The sequence below is a fragment of the Papaver somniferum genome, chromosome 1 (genome assembly GCF_003573695.1).
Source record: "Papaver somniferum cultivar HN1 chromosome 1, ASM357369v1, whole genome shotgun sequence".
In the NCBI taxonomy this organism is placed as follows: Eukaryota; Viridiplantae; Streptophyta; class Magnoliopsida; order Ranunculales; family Papaveraceae; genus Papaver; species Papaver somniferum.
In genome coordinates, this window is record NC_039358.1 from 196658318 (window position 1) to 196674857 (window position 16540).

Genomic DNA, 16540 nt, shown 5'->3' on the forward strand with positions numbered 1-16540 from the left:
AAAAGGTGAGGTGACTATGAGGATTCTTCTTCAGAATATGCCTACAAATATTGTGTTCTGTGTTGTAGATGTCGAATCGCCCTATAATGCTCTAATTGGAAGACCATGGCTGCATAGTATCTTGGGTGTGGCCTCAACGTTTCATCAGTGCATAAAATTTCCTTTACCTCAGGGTGTTGGTATTATAAGAGGAGACACAGTTGAAAGTAGAAATTGTCAAGAAATTGACATTGACAAGTGCGAAGAAAGAGATAGTAAGCGAAGAAATTGGAAAAAACATGCTGCAGATAGTCAAAGAGCTGAGAGGTTAATGGTGGATACAGTATTGTTGAGAGTTGGACAAACAGAAAAACAGAGTACTGAAACAGGGTTTGATAAGTATGCGAAACCCTAATAGTTATCACACAGAGAAGATTGAAAGGGGTATGCGAAATAGTATTCTGAACAATATCTGCGAGTTTAAAAAGATACAAAAAATGAAGGGGATAAATGAGTAATATGGAGAATGCAGATGTCTTTCTTTATGAGAAATAAGTTCATAAGAAATCCATGTACTAGAATTATATAAACTCAAAATTTGAAAATGAAATGACAGATTCTAGTTTCATGAAGTGATACCATCTCGATAAAAGAAAAATTAAAATCTTTACAATAAGACCTTAATAAAAGGCATCAGAAGTGATTTTAATCAGATTGGATAGGAATTCGAATGTGGCGTGCAACCTAGTTCGCATACATGCAAGAGGAAAAAAAGTAAGACCTGTCGCACGTCATAGTCGGAGAACCTAGAAAGCATGACTCAAGGGAAAGCAACACCGACCCTGGAACTCGAGTCATGGAGATTTGGGGTGAGAACAAACGAAAATGCCCATCCGGGAGAGGTACCTTAAATTTTCAGTCTAAGATAATAATCTTAGATTGAGAGACTAAGGTGAGAAAGTCTCTCCTAAGGAATGCAGAAACTCGATCAGGGCGCCGAGGTACACGGTTGAGTTAAGAGTTCCCGAGGCGTTTGGAGCGTACCTTGCCACTCTTGAGAAGTCCTGACTATGATGCACTCGGTCCGAAGATACCCCACTTAGGGTGCGGTCTCGCAACCATAAACCTCATCAGTGTTGGGATGTGAGGCTGCGAAATCAAGTGGTTGCTGAATTAACCAGATGGGAAGATCCATAACCTTAACCCGGTAGAGGTAAGCTTCCTTGAAGGGGAAATCAAGGGGGAAGATAAGGACGACACCCTCCATTAGGGAGCTGAATTGTGTCAAAAGACGTAAATGTCATAAGACTTTTTACTCAAGGGAGTATTAAGACTTATCATATTTATGCGATAAAACCTGAAGAGGAAATAATACACGAAAAAGATAAGATGAGGTCAATGGGTCGATACATTACACTGTAAAGACCTCCTGCGATCTCATCGCATAGAATTGAGGCAAGATAAGACCTTTACATAGGAAGGCAAAATAAGACCTTATGAGAAACATAAAATTTTATACTAATTTTATTTTGCAGGAATTTACAGGGAAATAGGAATATTGCGAAAGCATTCACACCAAATGAATGAAGAACTATAAAATAAGATTAATCATACTAAGTCTATCAAGATGTGTCAATTAACAGAGGCAAGAATGAGAATGCAAAGGGAATGTTATTTTCCCCATTTGATAGACTCATATACATGCGAGAGAATGATATTTTGGACGCGAATGCGAACGAAGGGAATTTATATTAAAGGAGTGAAAATTAATACTCAAAAGATGCATGTTTTTAAGGTTACATGAAAATATTCAGAAGGCAAAGAATTTACAACAAATGAAAATGATTAATCTTCATCTCGCTCAGCCTCAGAACCACTTATTTCTTCTTCAGATTCTTCATCTTCTCCCTCACTGTCTGAAATATCAGAAATATGTTCATTATCAGGGATTTCAAGAAATTTATACTTTGTGAGAGGGATGTTATTCTCAACACAGACTTTCTTAACAGCAGCTTCGCGAGCACGATTAACATCATTGCTATTGTTTGAAACCATGATGATGAAGTTCTTTTTCAATTGCTGATACTTAGAGTTGCGAGCAGACAAATCTTTTTCTTCATAAGCTAAGCGAGTTTATAATTCTTTAATCTTCTGAGGATAATTCTTCTCTTCTTCAGAAGCTAAGCGAGTTTCTAACTCTTCAATCTTCTGAAGATAATTCTTCTCCTTATCTGCAAAATATGAATAAGAAAGTTAGAATATGGTGTGATTATAAGATGCACACAATACACTTGCAAGTATACAAGGTCAAGATTTGTAATAAAAGGGTGAGTAAGGGTTTGTCCACAGGGAGAGGAGCATATGAGAAGTTTTCCTAGGCTAACAAGAGTGGCAATGCACTATGGCAGTGAGCTAAAGGCAAACAATGTTTCAGGCATACAAACAAGAACACAAGGTAAAGCAATAGAGAAACAGGCTAAGAACCACAGCAGGGAAAGATAAGCAAAGAACCAAAAATGCAGGGTAAAGCAATAAAGAGGCAGTTAAGAAAAGCAACAAACAACCAAGGCTTGGCAGCCAAGGGCAAGAGGCAGGATTGTGCACTGACTTCAGTGCACAGTGACTACAAGATGCAGGAAAATAAAAAGCAAGAAAATATAGCTGAAATGCAAACACACAGGACTTGAAAATAAAAGTGACTGAAATTAAGATTGACTGAAAGAGAAGTGGTGGGTAAGCCAAGGCATATGATCCACCTTGTATCCTAATCAAGTGACATGGTCTAGGTTATGTTCATTCCTAAGCATACAACTAGAAATGAAAGAGCACCAACTTGCTCACTAGTCTACCCCTAGCATTGGCTGTCTTTTGACAGTACAGCCAATCACAGGCTCTATGAACATTGACATCTCTCATTTGCACAATCTACACACAGCAGGGGAGAACTATCCTAGCTCAATCACACTTGACAGTGCACAAGGCTTCACTGAGCCTTGGCCTGAAACTGATTAGCTCATGCTAACCATGTTTTGGCAACAAACATACATCATATGAGATAAGTTAAACATAAATTTCAGCATATCAAATAACTACAACACATAAGCAAATTGCAACTGTAAACATACAAGCACTGAAATTTTCAGTTCATAAAAATTTTTCTCCAATTCTCTACTGGCTAGTCCAGAGAGGTAAATAGTGTCTTCCTAATACTTCCCAAAACATCAATTTATACCCATTACACATAATTAGGTTTTCCCCCAATTTTCCCAAAGTCAGTAAAATTAGGTTTTGGTAAAAAAAATTGATTTACCTACTGTTGATGAGATACTCGCTCCATCTCGTCGACCCAATCTTCTCCTGCTTCTTCTCGTTCCTCTCCAGCTCCAATTGATGCTTTAATCATCATATATATCACCAATTTCTCACCTAGGGTTTCAGGCAGAGAGATGAGAAATTGAGGTTGTAAATGATGATTAAAGAGATGGTACGTGATGGGTTTAGGTAGAATAGAGTTGGGGAGAAATTAGTGGAGTGATTTGGGGGCGTCAGGGAGAGGTGGTGATGATGGTGGTGCGGCAGGTGAAGAAGGTGGTTCTGCAGCAGGGTAATGGCGGAGAAGAAAGGGTTCGATGGTTTGGGAGAGAAGGGTGTTTGGTTAGGTGGATGGGTTCGGTCGCTAGGGTGTGAGGCGGCTTCATCCAATCTTGATGTTCTGTGACGCTGAGTCACTGGATGCGAAGATGGTAGGTAGATCGGACGGTGATGTGAAGTGAAGCTTGTAGCGACCGCTGGATTATATCATACAACGAAGTTAACGGCTCTAGATGGGGTTAGGTGTTGTAGTGTAAGGCGGAGATATCAAACTTTGATGCACATCAAGGGAGCGACCGTTGGATTCAACTACCATCTAATCTGAAGGCTTGGAATTTCAGCGCTGTGGTGCTTGGCAAAGACTTCAGATTTTGATGCTCTATGAAGGAGCGACCGTTGGATGCTTCTGAGAACTGATATGACGGCTGAGAACGGAGGCGCTTTTGTGTGTAGAAAATGAGGTTGTGCGCACCATTCTTCGCGGCTTCCTTGCGTAATTTCTCCCGGCTTTTCACTGCTTTTCTGCTCTTTTCGCTCCGCGACTCATCCGAACTTTATTTATTACCTAAAAATGCAAAATTAATTAATAAAAATATTTATTCTTGAAAACAATGAAAATACAGAATATGGGATAAAATGTAGAATTAATGCATAAAAGATGAGTTAAAATGCCAACAAAAAGGGATAAATATATACAATATTTGGCACTCATCAGAATACATTTATTAAAAAAAAGTGTCATTCTCAGAAAAAAAGATAAGTATTAAAAGAGCAATATTTGACCTTCATAATTGGAAACAATGTCTTTAACCAATGCGGAATGTTCAGCTTGAAGACTCATGTTTATGGCTAAGTCCTTTCTAGCATCATTCATAACTCTAGCAGCCCAACTAAATTCAGCTTCGCTTTCTATGAGAAGCCGAGAGCGAATTAAATTTCTTTCTTCGACAACTATATATTCTTTTCGCTCAAAGCTAAATCACGTTCTTTTTGAACCTCAACAATGGATTCTTGGAATTTTTCTATTGCTTTCGCACCTTCAGAGTGATCTCGTCTTTCTCATCAATAAGCTTATTCTTCTTTGTTTCCAAAACTTGAATTTGTTCTTGGCTCTCATGAAGACGACGTTTAAAGTTATTCAGTGTAGTCAATAAAGATCTATGACTTTTTCTAAGAGCAGCATATTTCAATCTTAATTCTTCCAAATTCAGATTTTCAAATCCTTGGGTGGGATAGTTATTTGAAGAAGAACTAAGGTGTTCTAAAAGGGTTTCACCATCAGGAAGATTGGCATCCTCATCCGAAAGGTTATACAGGTCTGCGAATATAACAAAATAAGAAATGCGAATTATCGCATAAAATAGAAGAACAAGGAAAATAAAAGCTACACACCAATGAGTTCATCATTTCTTTCTCGGGCTCTGCGAATCAAATCAGAATTGGTTGAGTTCTCAGCTTTAAGCTTGGCATTTTCTTTCTCAAGTTTAGTAAGTCTCATTTGGTAGTCCGAGGAGATTACATAAGATAAACGGGCTCCGTGCGAGAACGAAAGGAAGTATTACTATTAGGAATAAAGAAAGACTAAAAAAAAAGTAAAAAGTAAAATTACAAACATTACCAAAGAGCCGATTGCGAATTGGAGGTTTGGACTTATCGCAGAGGCAGCTCCACGAAGAGATGGATCATCTAAAGTAGGAGCATCGCATATTTTAGAAACCATTCCAAAAGCACGATTTAATTCTTCATTATCAACATCAGTTAGGAGATCTCCAGCAAAAAGATTGGACAATTCTTTCAAAGAAGAAGGAATTGATGAATCATCAGAAGCAGATATATCATCCTCACTAGACTCTGAACTTGAAGAGGAATCGTATCTTTTACGCTTCCTAGAGAGATCATCCATTATAGATGTCATTTTTGATGAAGATTTAGACGTAGGCCTTCTAGGAATATACTTGCCTTTACTTGAAGTCTTATCACCTAAAGATTTCACCTACGTGAATAATCAAGATAAGAAATAGAGGCAACAATATTGTTAAAATCAAAAAGAATGTTTCTTACTTCATTATTCTGCGAAGCTGATGTATTGTGTAAAATTTTGGCCCTCTTAGCAGTCTGCAAAAAGTGGGATTATTATACGAAATTGAGAACATTTATACGACTATAAGAAATCGGAAGAAACTATGCGAGATTGAGAACATTTGTGCGAAGCCCCATACCACTTTCTTTTTCTCAGCTTCAGAAAATACAAACTTCCAAGGTTGGTAAGAAGAAAACTTTTCAGGAAGAGGAATATCAGAACCATCCTCATCTTTACCAGAAATATAAGGACCCTCTAGAATGACAGGGCAATTAAGCCAGCTCGAGTCATTAGATCTGCGAGCAAAATCGTTAGATTTGTCATTCCAATCAACATCTCGCATGATCCTATCATCTTCAACAATACCATCTTTTCTTCTTAAGCGACTGACCCATTTAGTTAAATTGTTTTTCATAATTGCAACATAGTAATTTTTGAAGAAATTATCAAGAGTATATTCAGTAGAATCAATGACCTTATCACGATGCGATTCGTTTCACACCTCATAAGGATAAGAGGAGTCTAGCTCAGCTGCGCGACGAGAATATTCCAATGCTATTTTGATCGCATCACCACTTAGTTGGAATATTCCCCGTGCGAATCGATCATCAGCAAGAATTTCATAAAATATGGGTATTTCGGGGTTAAACAAGGGAATTGGAAGAATGGAAAGTTGTCCCAATGAAATAATAACTCTTTGATTATTCCATTGATCGGAATTGATCAAATCAAGACTAAGTTTGGATGAATAGTCTGATGATGGGGGAAGAGAAAGTGAGTAACCTCTCGAATGGAATTCATTCTTCAACCTATTAAATTCTGTCTCCATCTTCTTGCCAGCAGGAGCCATTTTTAGAATGGGAATGGAAAGTAGTAGCAGAGAAGATGAAACAAGAAAGTAGAAAGAAGAAGAAGACGAAAGAAGATATATAAAGAAAAATCAGTCCCATTTTTCAAGGTTTCATTAATGCGAGGAATGAGAGGATAAAAACAGGCGGTTAAAGTAACGTGTCAGATAATAAGTGGTTAACAATGCATGCGTAAATAAGGAAAACTGGAATTCCGGAGGAGTGTCGGCAAGATAGAATACGAAAAGATATACACATGCGATATTATAGGATGTGAATTTCTCATATCGCTCACTTCACAATGTAAGCGAAATGAGAAGAGGCAAAATGTAGGAGTGGAATATCGCACATATCAATAAGTATGCGAAGTAAGGATTATCTGATGTAAGCGAGGACTATCACACATGGCAAAGCTGAAGTGACGTATTGGATGATGTCAGCAAGATCACGAGTAAAGTGTGATGTTCTATGCGAAGTATAGTCTGTGCGAGAATGAATGATTGTAAAGGAGCGAATGTATCGCACAGTGATTCCGAAAATAGTGGATCTCTTAGCTGTCATCCACTATGAGGAATCGTAATATAAAGGAAGGAAGTCATCACATAGGAGAGAGATCTTTTAGTGTGTGTTAGACAAGAAATTAGGAGAGATAAAATTTGTTAGGAGAGGAAGTAAAGTCATTGTTATCCATTGTATCCAATTATAATCCTTGAAAGTTAATAAATAATTCATTATGATTACTTAGAGGAACAATCTAGGTACATTGGAGTGTAGTTGCAAGATTTTTCTCGCAACTACACTTACTTTTCTTATTCTTTGATCTAACTTCGTTCCAATTTTTGGTTTAATTTTGTTTCAATAAATTCTTGGCTCGAGAATGATTAGATATCCACATGAGTGCATGCAGTGTACTACATGGCATGGGTGCCGTGCCATTGAACTTTGTTAGCTCCGATGTTTTCGGTTTTTTTCGGTCTTTTCCTTTTCAGAAAGGACAGGGAAAAGCGAAAAAACGGTGTGCAGTTTTTTCCCTTAACACATTATACCGGTCAGGTCTCATTTCTTTCGGCCTTTCTATCATCAGTCAATCAACTCGCGACAGTGAGATGTTTCGTGGGAACCGTTTCATAAATCAAATGATCTCAATCAGTAGATACTCTGGGAATTGCCATTCTACCAGTAATGGCAATTTCAGAACCTTTCACTTTTCAATCGGTAAGAAGAATAACTTTTTCTTTTTGATCAAATTGAATATGAATATTCTTTTCTTTATTGCCTTTGATTTTTATTCACTCACTCATTCTTCCCTTTTTTTTTTTTTTTTCAGAATGGAGAAATTCAACTTGGACTGTCCATATTTACAACCATCGATTCTCTTATAACATCTGGTAAGAATAATCCTATCTTTTACCTTTCACCTTTTCCATAAATTTTCAAAGTAAGATTCCTAAATTACAAACCCTAACTTTGTAATTCATTTAGATAGTGTGATATCAAGTATTGTATTCGCATGCTTCAACTATGATTTCGTGTCGGCGATGTATTGCAATTGCTATTTTATCCGTGCAAATATTCGAAATGTTGAATAATCCAATTGCTGAAGCAAAATTTATACAACTTTATGGAAAAGTTAAATGTACTCGTTGATTCTGCTTTGATAAGCAATAGAGAATCTAGAATAAAGAAATGAGGAAATTATAAATTGGGGATGTTGTAGATAGATTGGAATGCTGTATTTGTGTTTCTTGTGTCTTGTTTCGTTGGTTGTGGTACTGAACTGAGCTAAGTATCATGCCGTCACTTGTTCATTATTTTGATCTCAGTGATGGAATGAAATTACAGGTATTGTGTGTGTTAGTTCATGATGTTAATTGAAAGATGTTTTATGCAGACGTTTGATATTTTTTTTGGATTTTTAATAGGTGAAAGTTTCTGGGTGTTCCAAGGGGAGTAATGCAAAATTGGAGTTTCAACTGAGGAACTGTTCAAACACATGGGTGCTTCACTGGGGTGGAGTTTATCGAGGGCAGACGTAAAGCTGCTTTGTAGTCTTTCTTGTTTATGCTTACTTTTAGTCTTGTTTTTTTGTCTTCTAGAGATTTTAGGCTTTCTCTTCGTTTGCAGGAAATGGATCCTTCCTTCTAATTATCCTTCCGGGACCAAAAATTTTGAGCAAAAGGCACTGCAAACCCCCTTTGTGAAGGTTAATCTTCTCATGACTTTCATGTTCGGTTTTTTCGATTGCTTACAAGTCTACAATAGCCAGTTTACAAATTGTTTTTTTTTGGTACTTTACTTTGCAGGTTGGTGAGGTCTATTTAGTCGTAATAGAGTTGAGGGACCCCAAAATTCATGCTATCGAATTTGTTTTGAAAGATGACAGATTGAATAAATGGTTGGTATTTTGCTGAAACTTGTGTCGTACTTTCTCAGGAGTTGTTTCTGTAATTAGTAAGTGCTCTATACAGTCTGCGCAGGTTTTACATGATTGTCCTTTTGTAGGCTGAAGCTGAATCAAAGCAATTTTCGGATCGAGATACCTGAGGATGTAGTGGTGCTCAATGCTTCTCATTTATCTATACCAAAAGATTTAGTAGAACGTAGGGCATATTTACTTTGGGAAAGTAAGGGCAAGCCAAGAAACTCTCCGCAGCAGCAAAAGGTTTGTGTACTTCCAAGTAATAGATCAATCAATAGCAACCTGTATATAGTTAGGGGCTGTATATCGACCGTGATATGTTTGATTGTTCTCGTATTTGTTATTTATGCTTTACTTTAATAATTTGGTGCAGGAAGACTATGATGCTGCATATAAAGAGATTCAAAGCCAGTTTTCCAAGGGAGTTTCCTTAGAAGAACTGAGAAACTGCAGTCATCCATCGCCAGCGAAAAGGAGCGTCGATGAAAAAGAACGTCCTATAGTTGTTAGCAGGGCTCCGACACCCAATTCTCACAGAAGATATGATGTAGGGTTGTGGTTAAACAAAACTTCCAATGCACAAGCTAAAGCCAACAACTTCGCAGCATCAGCTTTCATGAATCTTGTTGAGAAGTGTATTGGAGGAGATAACGTGATCCTGAGGCAAAAGTTTCAAGTTGGCAACCATGAAATAGTTGTAGGCTTCTATCTAGCAATAAAGGGCCCTTCCTGCCCTAATGTTTATATTTTGACATTCCAATTTTTCAGTTCAATGGTAAATATTTGTTTTGCTTTTTCTGGATACAGATTCTTTTGATAACTGTCAGGGGTGACTATCATTTGATCGTTGCCTCGAATATGAAAGGTGCCTTGGTGCTTCACTGGGGTATATCAAAGCTCTCAGCTACAGAGTGGTTGGTGAGTCTTTATTTTGCATGTTCGAAGAAAACTTTTGCTTAAGAATTGTATTAGTTATTAATGTAACTGCACTATACTGTGCTAACATAATAAACTTCTCATAATCAATGAAGATTCCCCCACAAGCGCTGTTGCCTGAAAGGTCGAAACTGGTCAATGGAGCATGTCAGTCTTATTTTAAAGAAATGTCATCAAGAGAGGGCTGGTTTCAGGTAGTATGTTTGAATAGTGAGTTCAAGATATTCTGGTTACCTTCCTTATTAAGTTTTTGTATCGCCGTGCAGTTTGTGGATATTAACCTTCGAAGCATGGATCTCTTGGGAATCCAATTTATCCTCTGGTCTGGTGAGTCTTGGTTAAAGGACAATGGATCAAACTTCTTTGTGGACCTCAAGCCGACAAGTCAGAAATCCAAACAGGTTATCACCTTTCCCTCTCAATTTATTGCATATGTGTTTGTGCTATTTACCCCACACGCCTAGAGTGATATACAGTGATCACTCATATGCTTTCTGTTTATATGTACCGAATTTCCATCTCTACTGAAGCTGGGAGAGTGTTTTGCATCCCCAGTTACAACCCTCCTGTTTGGCTAAATAGATTAACCTACAGTGCAAATTCTCCAGCGTGTTCATTCACACCATCAAACACCCTATTCTTTGTACTTGTGGCATTTTGATGTGATCAGACATTCACACCATCAAACACCCTATTCTTTGTACTTGTGGCATTTTGATGTGATCAGACAGTTTTTGGGTGTTAAGAGTTGCACTTCTTCAGACTTCAGTGTTCTTTTGCTCAACCGTTATGAAATAATTTTTGTAGGATGAAGGAGACGGGAAAAAAATAGTGAAATGGTTACTTGATGAAATAAATCGACGAGAAACAGATGCTGAAAGGTCATTGATGCATAGGTAAGCGCCACAAAGGTGGTAGTTGCATTAGTGAGGTATTGAATCACGTATATGGGTTATATGAGAAATTCTTGCTTGTAGAATTCTTAACATATTGGAGGGAGAAAAGCTGCGTAATAGCTATTCCTCCTTCGTAGACAAACAAAGTTTTAGAAAAGATACTTAGAATATTCTTACTATTTTTCTTTTTCTTAGTAGGATTATGTTTAATAATTCAATAATTTTTGGATGGCAAAGGTTCAATATTGCCAAAGAATTAGCTGAACGCTGCCAGAGCGAAGGGCAGCTGGGACTCATTGGTATATTAGTCTGGTTGAGGTTTATGGCATGCAGACAACTTACATGGAATAAGAACTATAATGTTAAGCCTCGGTAAAACATTTCATTTTCTTCCTTTTCTTGATTAGATTGTTCTTCGCTGGTGGTAGATTAGTAACTTTTTTTTTTTCAGATTGGTTAGTAAAACAGTACATGTAACCATATTTCACTAAGAACTTTCTCTTATGTTTTTCCATTGTTTCGGCAGTGAGATCAGTGCCGCACAAGATGCTTTCACTAATTTACTACAAAGAAAATATTCCAGCCAGCCAAATGATAGGGAAATTTTGAGATTAATTATGTCGACTATTGGTCGAGGAGGTCAAGGTGATGTAGGGCAGAGGATTCGTGACGAAATTCTTGTTCTTCAGGTTGTCTGCTTCTACTTCTGTAAAAAACATATCTATTGTATTTTTCTTCAGCATATTAATGTTTGTTGTGCCAAACATACCAGAGAAATAATGACTGCAAAGGTGGAATGATGGAGGAATGGCACCAAAAGTTACACAACAACAGCAGCCCGGATGATGTAATAATTTGTCAAGTAAGTTGTTCTCGAACCACCGTTCTTCTGTGTTTTGCCAGTGATTTGGTCATGATTTCTTTCCATCTGGAACAGGCACTCTTGGATTATGTTAAAAGTGATTTCAAGATTGAGGTTTATTGGAATACCCTAAAAGCAAACGGCATAACTAAAGACAGACTACGGAGTTATGACCGTCCTATTGTGTCTGAGCCTCGTCTCAGGGTGGATACTAAAGGAGGACTTATTCGTGACCTGACTTCATACCTGAAGACGCTAAAGGTTTGAGTTTTATAGAAACAAATATTAAATGTAATCCATTGTCTAATTGTTAATGACAATATATGTTACTGTTTTAAGTGTGATTGCTGCACTTATAACCAGTTTAACGAATTCCATTTCTTACATGCAGGCTGTTCATTCAGGTGCCGACCTTGAATCTGCCATCGATACCTGTTTGGGTTACTCTTCTAAGGTAATTCTACCATATTGCTTCAAAGAGATTGGGCCTCATACCACCAACTTGTTGGAAACTACAATCCTGAACTCGCATTTTCTATATCGTATTACAGGGTTATGATTTTATGGGTGGAGTTCAAGTTCGTTCAATTGGTGGCTTATCTCCAAAATTGCAGGTTATTACTTATTACTACTACTTTATTTGACAAGGAATCTACATCTAGACTAACTGATAGTTCTGCTCATAATGTTCTCAGTGTACATATGTTTTACATTGATCCACTTAAATAACATGATCTGAAATTGCAGGAATGCTTGAGCTTTGTAAAGCTTCACATTGAGGATAATAACATTCGTCTGTTGATGGAGGTGTGTCTTGATAGAGATTTAATTCATCTTCTAGTGTTATCTGCAAGAACTAATTTTAATTATATATTTTTCTTTCCAGAAATTGTTAGAGTGCCGCATTGAACTTCGCCCGCTTCTCCTCACATCTCATGAGAGGTTGAAAGACTTGATATTTCTGGATCTGGCACTGGATTTTTCTGTCAAAACAACTATTGAGAGGGGGTTCAAGGAGCTACGTGATGCCCATATTCCAGTTATGTTTCTCTCACCAATATGATTAGCTATAATTTAATAACTTTTCCAGCTTTCATGATAATTGAGGTTTTAGACCTTAAATCCGCGCTTGGACTTTTAATATTCTTTAAGCTAAGACTCAGTTTGATCTTTTCATGAGTAGACAACTTAAACTACAATCTTGCATTCAGATGTTTAGCATGAAATTGGAGAAACAAATTGAAATATGTTGAACGTAGGAGTAGATTAACATCTACTTCTTTTTTCACACTTAACTGCTCAATAAATTGGTAGCTAACTGTTTACTGTTTTCCCACTTCTTTTTCTTTATAATAACTGCTGCTATTTATGAAGACAGGAGTATTGCTTAGATTGTAATACCTGAAGGTTGTCTCTGATGTGTTGACATTAAACAGGATATCCTGTTCTTCATTTCTTTGCTGATTGAAAATTCTTGTCTATCTACTGTCAACAATGAAGATCTGATTTTTTGCACGAAGGTAATTTTCATTTATTGTATTAGTAAATTGTTGGGATTTTCCAGCACATGATACTCGATGATCCTTTGCTGCAGTTTCATACTTATGCTCTGTTTATCCTCCTATACCGTGACCCTTTTCTTGTGTTATTCGTCTTTTGCTCATTTGTTATACTTATCCCCGAATCTTTACTGTAGAGTTTTTGTAATTTCTGCAAGCATTGTTTTTTCCATAAAGTTTACAGAAAACTCATTTCTTTGTTGTTGTTTCTTGCTTTGGAAGGATTGGTACCGAATCTGTGAATCATACAAACCCAATGATGACCAATGGGCATTACAAGCAAAGTCTGTCATTGATCGAGTGAGGCTATCACTCACTGATAAGGCCCAGTACTACTATGACATGATTCAGCCTAGTGCAGAATATCTTGGCAAACTGCTAATGGTGGAAAAATGGGCAGTATGTTATACCAAAACCTGAACTTTCGTATCTTTTATTTCGAGCTCTTTACATGTTTCTTCAGGATCAAGTCCTTTTTTCTAATCTTGCTAATCACTTTTCGTTCAGATTGACATTTTCACAGAGGAATTAATAAGAGGGGGATCAGTGACATGTCTCTCTATGCTTGTTAACCGTCTAGATCCTATTCTTCGAAAAATTGGAAACTTGGGCTGGTAAGTTTGTCTCTGTCGGCCAGCCAATTACACGCTCTTTTTTTCTTTTCTTTTTTCATAATCATTAATGCAGGCTGCTAATCTCTTTTGCCACATTACTATCCTTCAACTCAAATTTATCATACGTGTTTTCTATGGCAGTTGGCAGATAATCAGTGCAGTGGAAGTATGTGGTTTTGTAACAACTGTAAATGAGTTAATTAGTGTTCAAAACAAAGTTTATGGGAGACGAACAGTACTTATTGCAAATAAAGTATCTGGAGAGGAAGAGATTCCAGATGGAGTTGTTGCTGTGCTGACACCTGATATGCCTGATGTTCTGTCTCATGTTTCGGTTAGAGCAAGAAATAGTAAGGTATGAATTATGGTGCATGCACATCTCTTTCGCATAATGTCGATTTGTGACCTTAAAATTTTTGAACTTCTTCGATTTAAATCGAATTGCCGCATGAAGTGTTTGTTAAAGAAACTAACTAATGATTGCCATGATGTGTAGGTGTGTTTTGCCACATGCTTTGATCAGAGTATTCTCAGGGCACTTAAATTGAAGGAAGGTAAAGCAGTATCTTTACAAGTAAAGTCATCAAATCTGGCGATCAGGTATGCTGATTAATTAGCTATGGTATCTACAAAGCATCATTTTTCATCTTCCTTACGTTTGTTTGTGGGGTTTCTCTCTATGTGCAGTGACATTAGTAGCTCAGATGTGTCCCTTGGAGCCTCTGTTTCTTCCTCCATTCCTCGAGGTCTGACCTTGAAAAAAAAATCATTTGCTGGTAAATATGCTGTTTCCGCTGAAGAGTTCACAACTGAGATGGTAGGCTAATAGATGATATGTCCTTTGTTTTCTTGACAACCTGTTTAACCTTTGGTATTGTCAAATCAATTTTGAGTATGGACTAGAATTAGATTTTGTGATACAACTCAATTAATTTGCTAATGATAATCTGACCTAGCTAGCAGAGAATGCATGTTCTTGTTATCCTGACCAAATTTAATCTAATATAGGTGGGTGCAAAATCTCGTAATATTCAATTTTTGAGAGGCAGGGTGCCATCATGGATAAAAATTCCAACATCAGTAGCTCTACCGTTTGGAGTCTTTGAGACAGTTTTAGCATCAGAATTAAACAAGGTACTGTCTACATTGCAGTATCTCTGTCTTATATGATTTTTTGTGAGCATTCCCCTTATGCTCTACTTCATTAGATTTCTGTTATCCTAAATAGATCTTAGTAAACTTGGTTTATTTATAGGATTTGGCATCCAAAGTTTCTTCATTGAGCAAGTTTGTTAATGCTGGTGATCTTTCAAAACTCCGAGTAATTCAAGAAACAATACTACAAATGAGAGCTCCTTCTCAGTTGGTAATAATCACCAACCTTTTCTTTAGGCACCTGCATCTTTCAACTCAATTGTTCATCTGAGGATTACCTATAACTCTTTTCATTTTGTGGCAGGTTAATGAATTCAGAAGCAAAATGAAAAGTTCAAGGATGCCTTGGCCCGGCGATGAAGGCGAGGAGAGATGGAATCAAGGTTGGCAAGCAACAAAGAAGGTTTGATATTCGTAACGGTTCATAATTATTACGTGTCTTGTTCATATTTACCTTAACATGTCGATTGCCTAATTCTGCTGTTGATTCCCATCTATTCTTCCGCTTTTTTTAGGTTTGGGCTTCAAAGTGGAATGAAAGAGCATATGTTAGTTGCAGGAAAGCCAATCTTAATCATGATAACCTTTGCATGTCTGTTTTAGTTCAAGAAGTAATTGCTGCTGATTATGCTTTTGTTATCCATACAAGAAATCCCTTATCAGGAGACACCTCAGAGATATATACAGAGGTAATTTTGATCTAACTATGTCATATTGCTTATTCCAAAACTTCCTTCTACTTACCATTTGGTGTACTCAGATTGTCAAAGGACTGGGAGAAACCTTAGTAGGTGCTTATCCTGGACGAGCAATGGGTTTTATTACCAAAAAGTCTGACTTAAAATCTCCAAAGGTTAGTGCCACTACTCATTTCCTGCAGAGACATGGACACATTCTCTAGTAAAGTTAGGTCTAATGTTTTGATTGATGTGCATTTGCAGATTCTTGGTTATCCTAGCAAGAAAATCGGGCTATTTATTCGGAAGTCTCTTATATTCAGATCAGACTCGAATGGTGAAGATTTGGAAGGATATGCTGGAGCAGGGCTTTACGACAGGTCCTATATTGTGTTTTATTTTTCCCAATTTTTTTCCCCACACTTCCGTTCTCTTTTGTTTGCTAATCTCTAAGTCATGAAAACTAATTTCATTTATGTGTTGCTGTACCAGTGTACCCATGGACAAAGAGGAGGAAGTTATATTGGACTATTCATGCGACCGTCTAGTAACTGATAAAGGGTTCCAACGGTCAATATTTTCAAGAATTGCTGAGGCAGGAAAAATCATTGAGAGCTTATACTCTTCTGCTCAAGACATAGAAGGTGTAGTAAAAGATGGCGAAATATATGTGGTTCAAACTAGGCCACAAATGTAGTCTATTATGATGCAGAAACTATAAAGACCGCCTTCTACTTACCAGCGCAAAATACCATTGAATTTATCGCATTATATTTCTAAATTAGTCGTGCAATACTATTTTTTCTTCGGTTAGATCCCTTTTTGTTAACCTTAGAAATTTGGTCGTGTCAAAATGTAATAGAATCCTCAAAAGAATTCATATTTTCTTGTGCTTTATATATTTTTAGCACTGAATTTGTTGTA

General features: G+C 37.1%; 1 protein-coding gene across 1 annotated transcript; it reads left to right on the forward strand.

The window, feature by feature from the left end:
* Positions 1 to 8180: 8180 nt before the first annotated feature.
* On the forward strand, positions 8181 to 16540 carry LOC113311087 (alpha-glucan water dikinase 2). The gene is made up of 31 exons (XM_026559941.1): positions 8181 to 8340; positions 8421 to 8530; positions 8623 to 8701; positions 8802 to 8893; positions 9001 to 9160; positions 9291 to 9614; positions 9725 to 9835; positions 9949 to 10047; positions 10120 to 10254; positions 10661 to 10749; positions 10987 to 11121; positions 11276 to 11438; positions 11522 to 11611; positions 11687 to 11872; positions 12003 to 12065; positions 12163 to 12225; positions 12359 to 12418; positions 12498 to 12650; positions 13048 to 13131; positions 13393 to 13569; positions 13678 to 13784; positions 13926 to 14139; positions 14281 to 14384; positions 14472 to 14601; positions 14793 to 14918; positions 15040 to 15150; positions 15244 to 15342; positions 15455 to 15628; positions 15700 to 15792; positions 15881 to 15996; positions 16109 to 16540. The coding sequence occupies exons 1-31, from the start codon at positions 8290 to 8292 to the stop codon at positions 16311 to 16313; spliced, it is 3903 nt and encodes a 1300-aa protein (XP_026415726.1). The 5' UTR covers positions 8181 to 8289; the 3' UTR covers positions 16314 to 16540.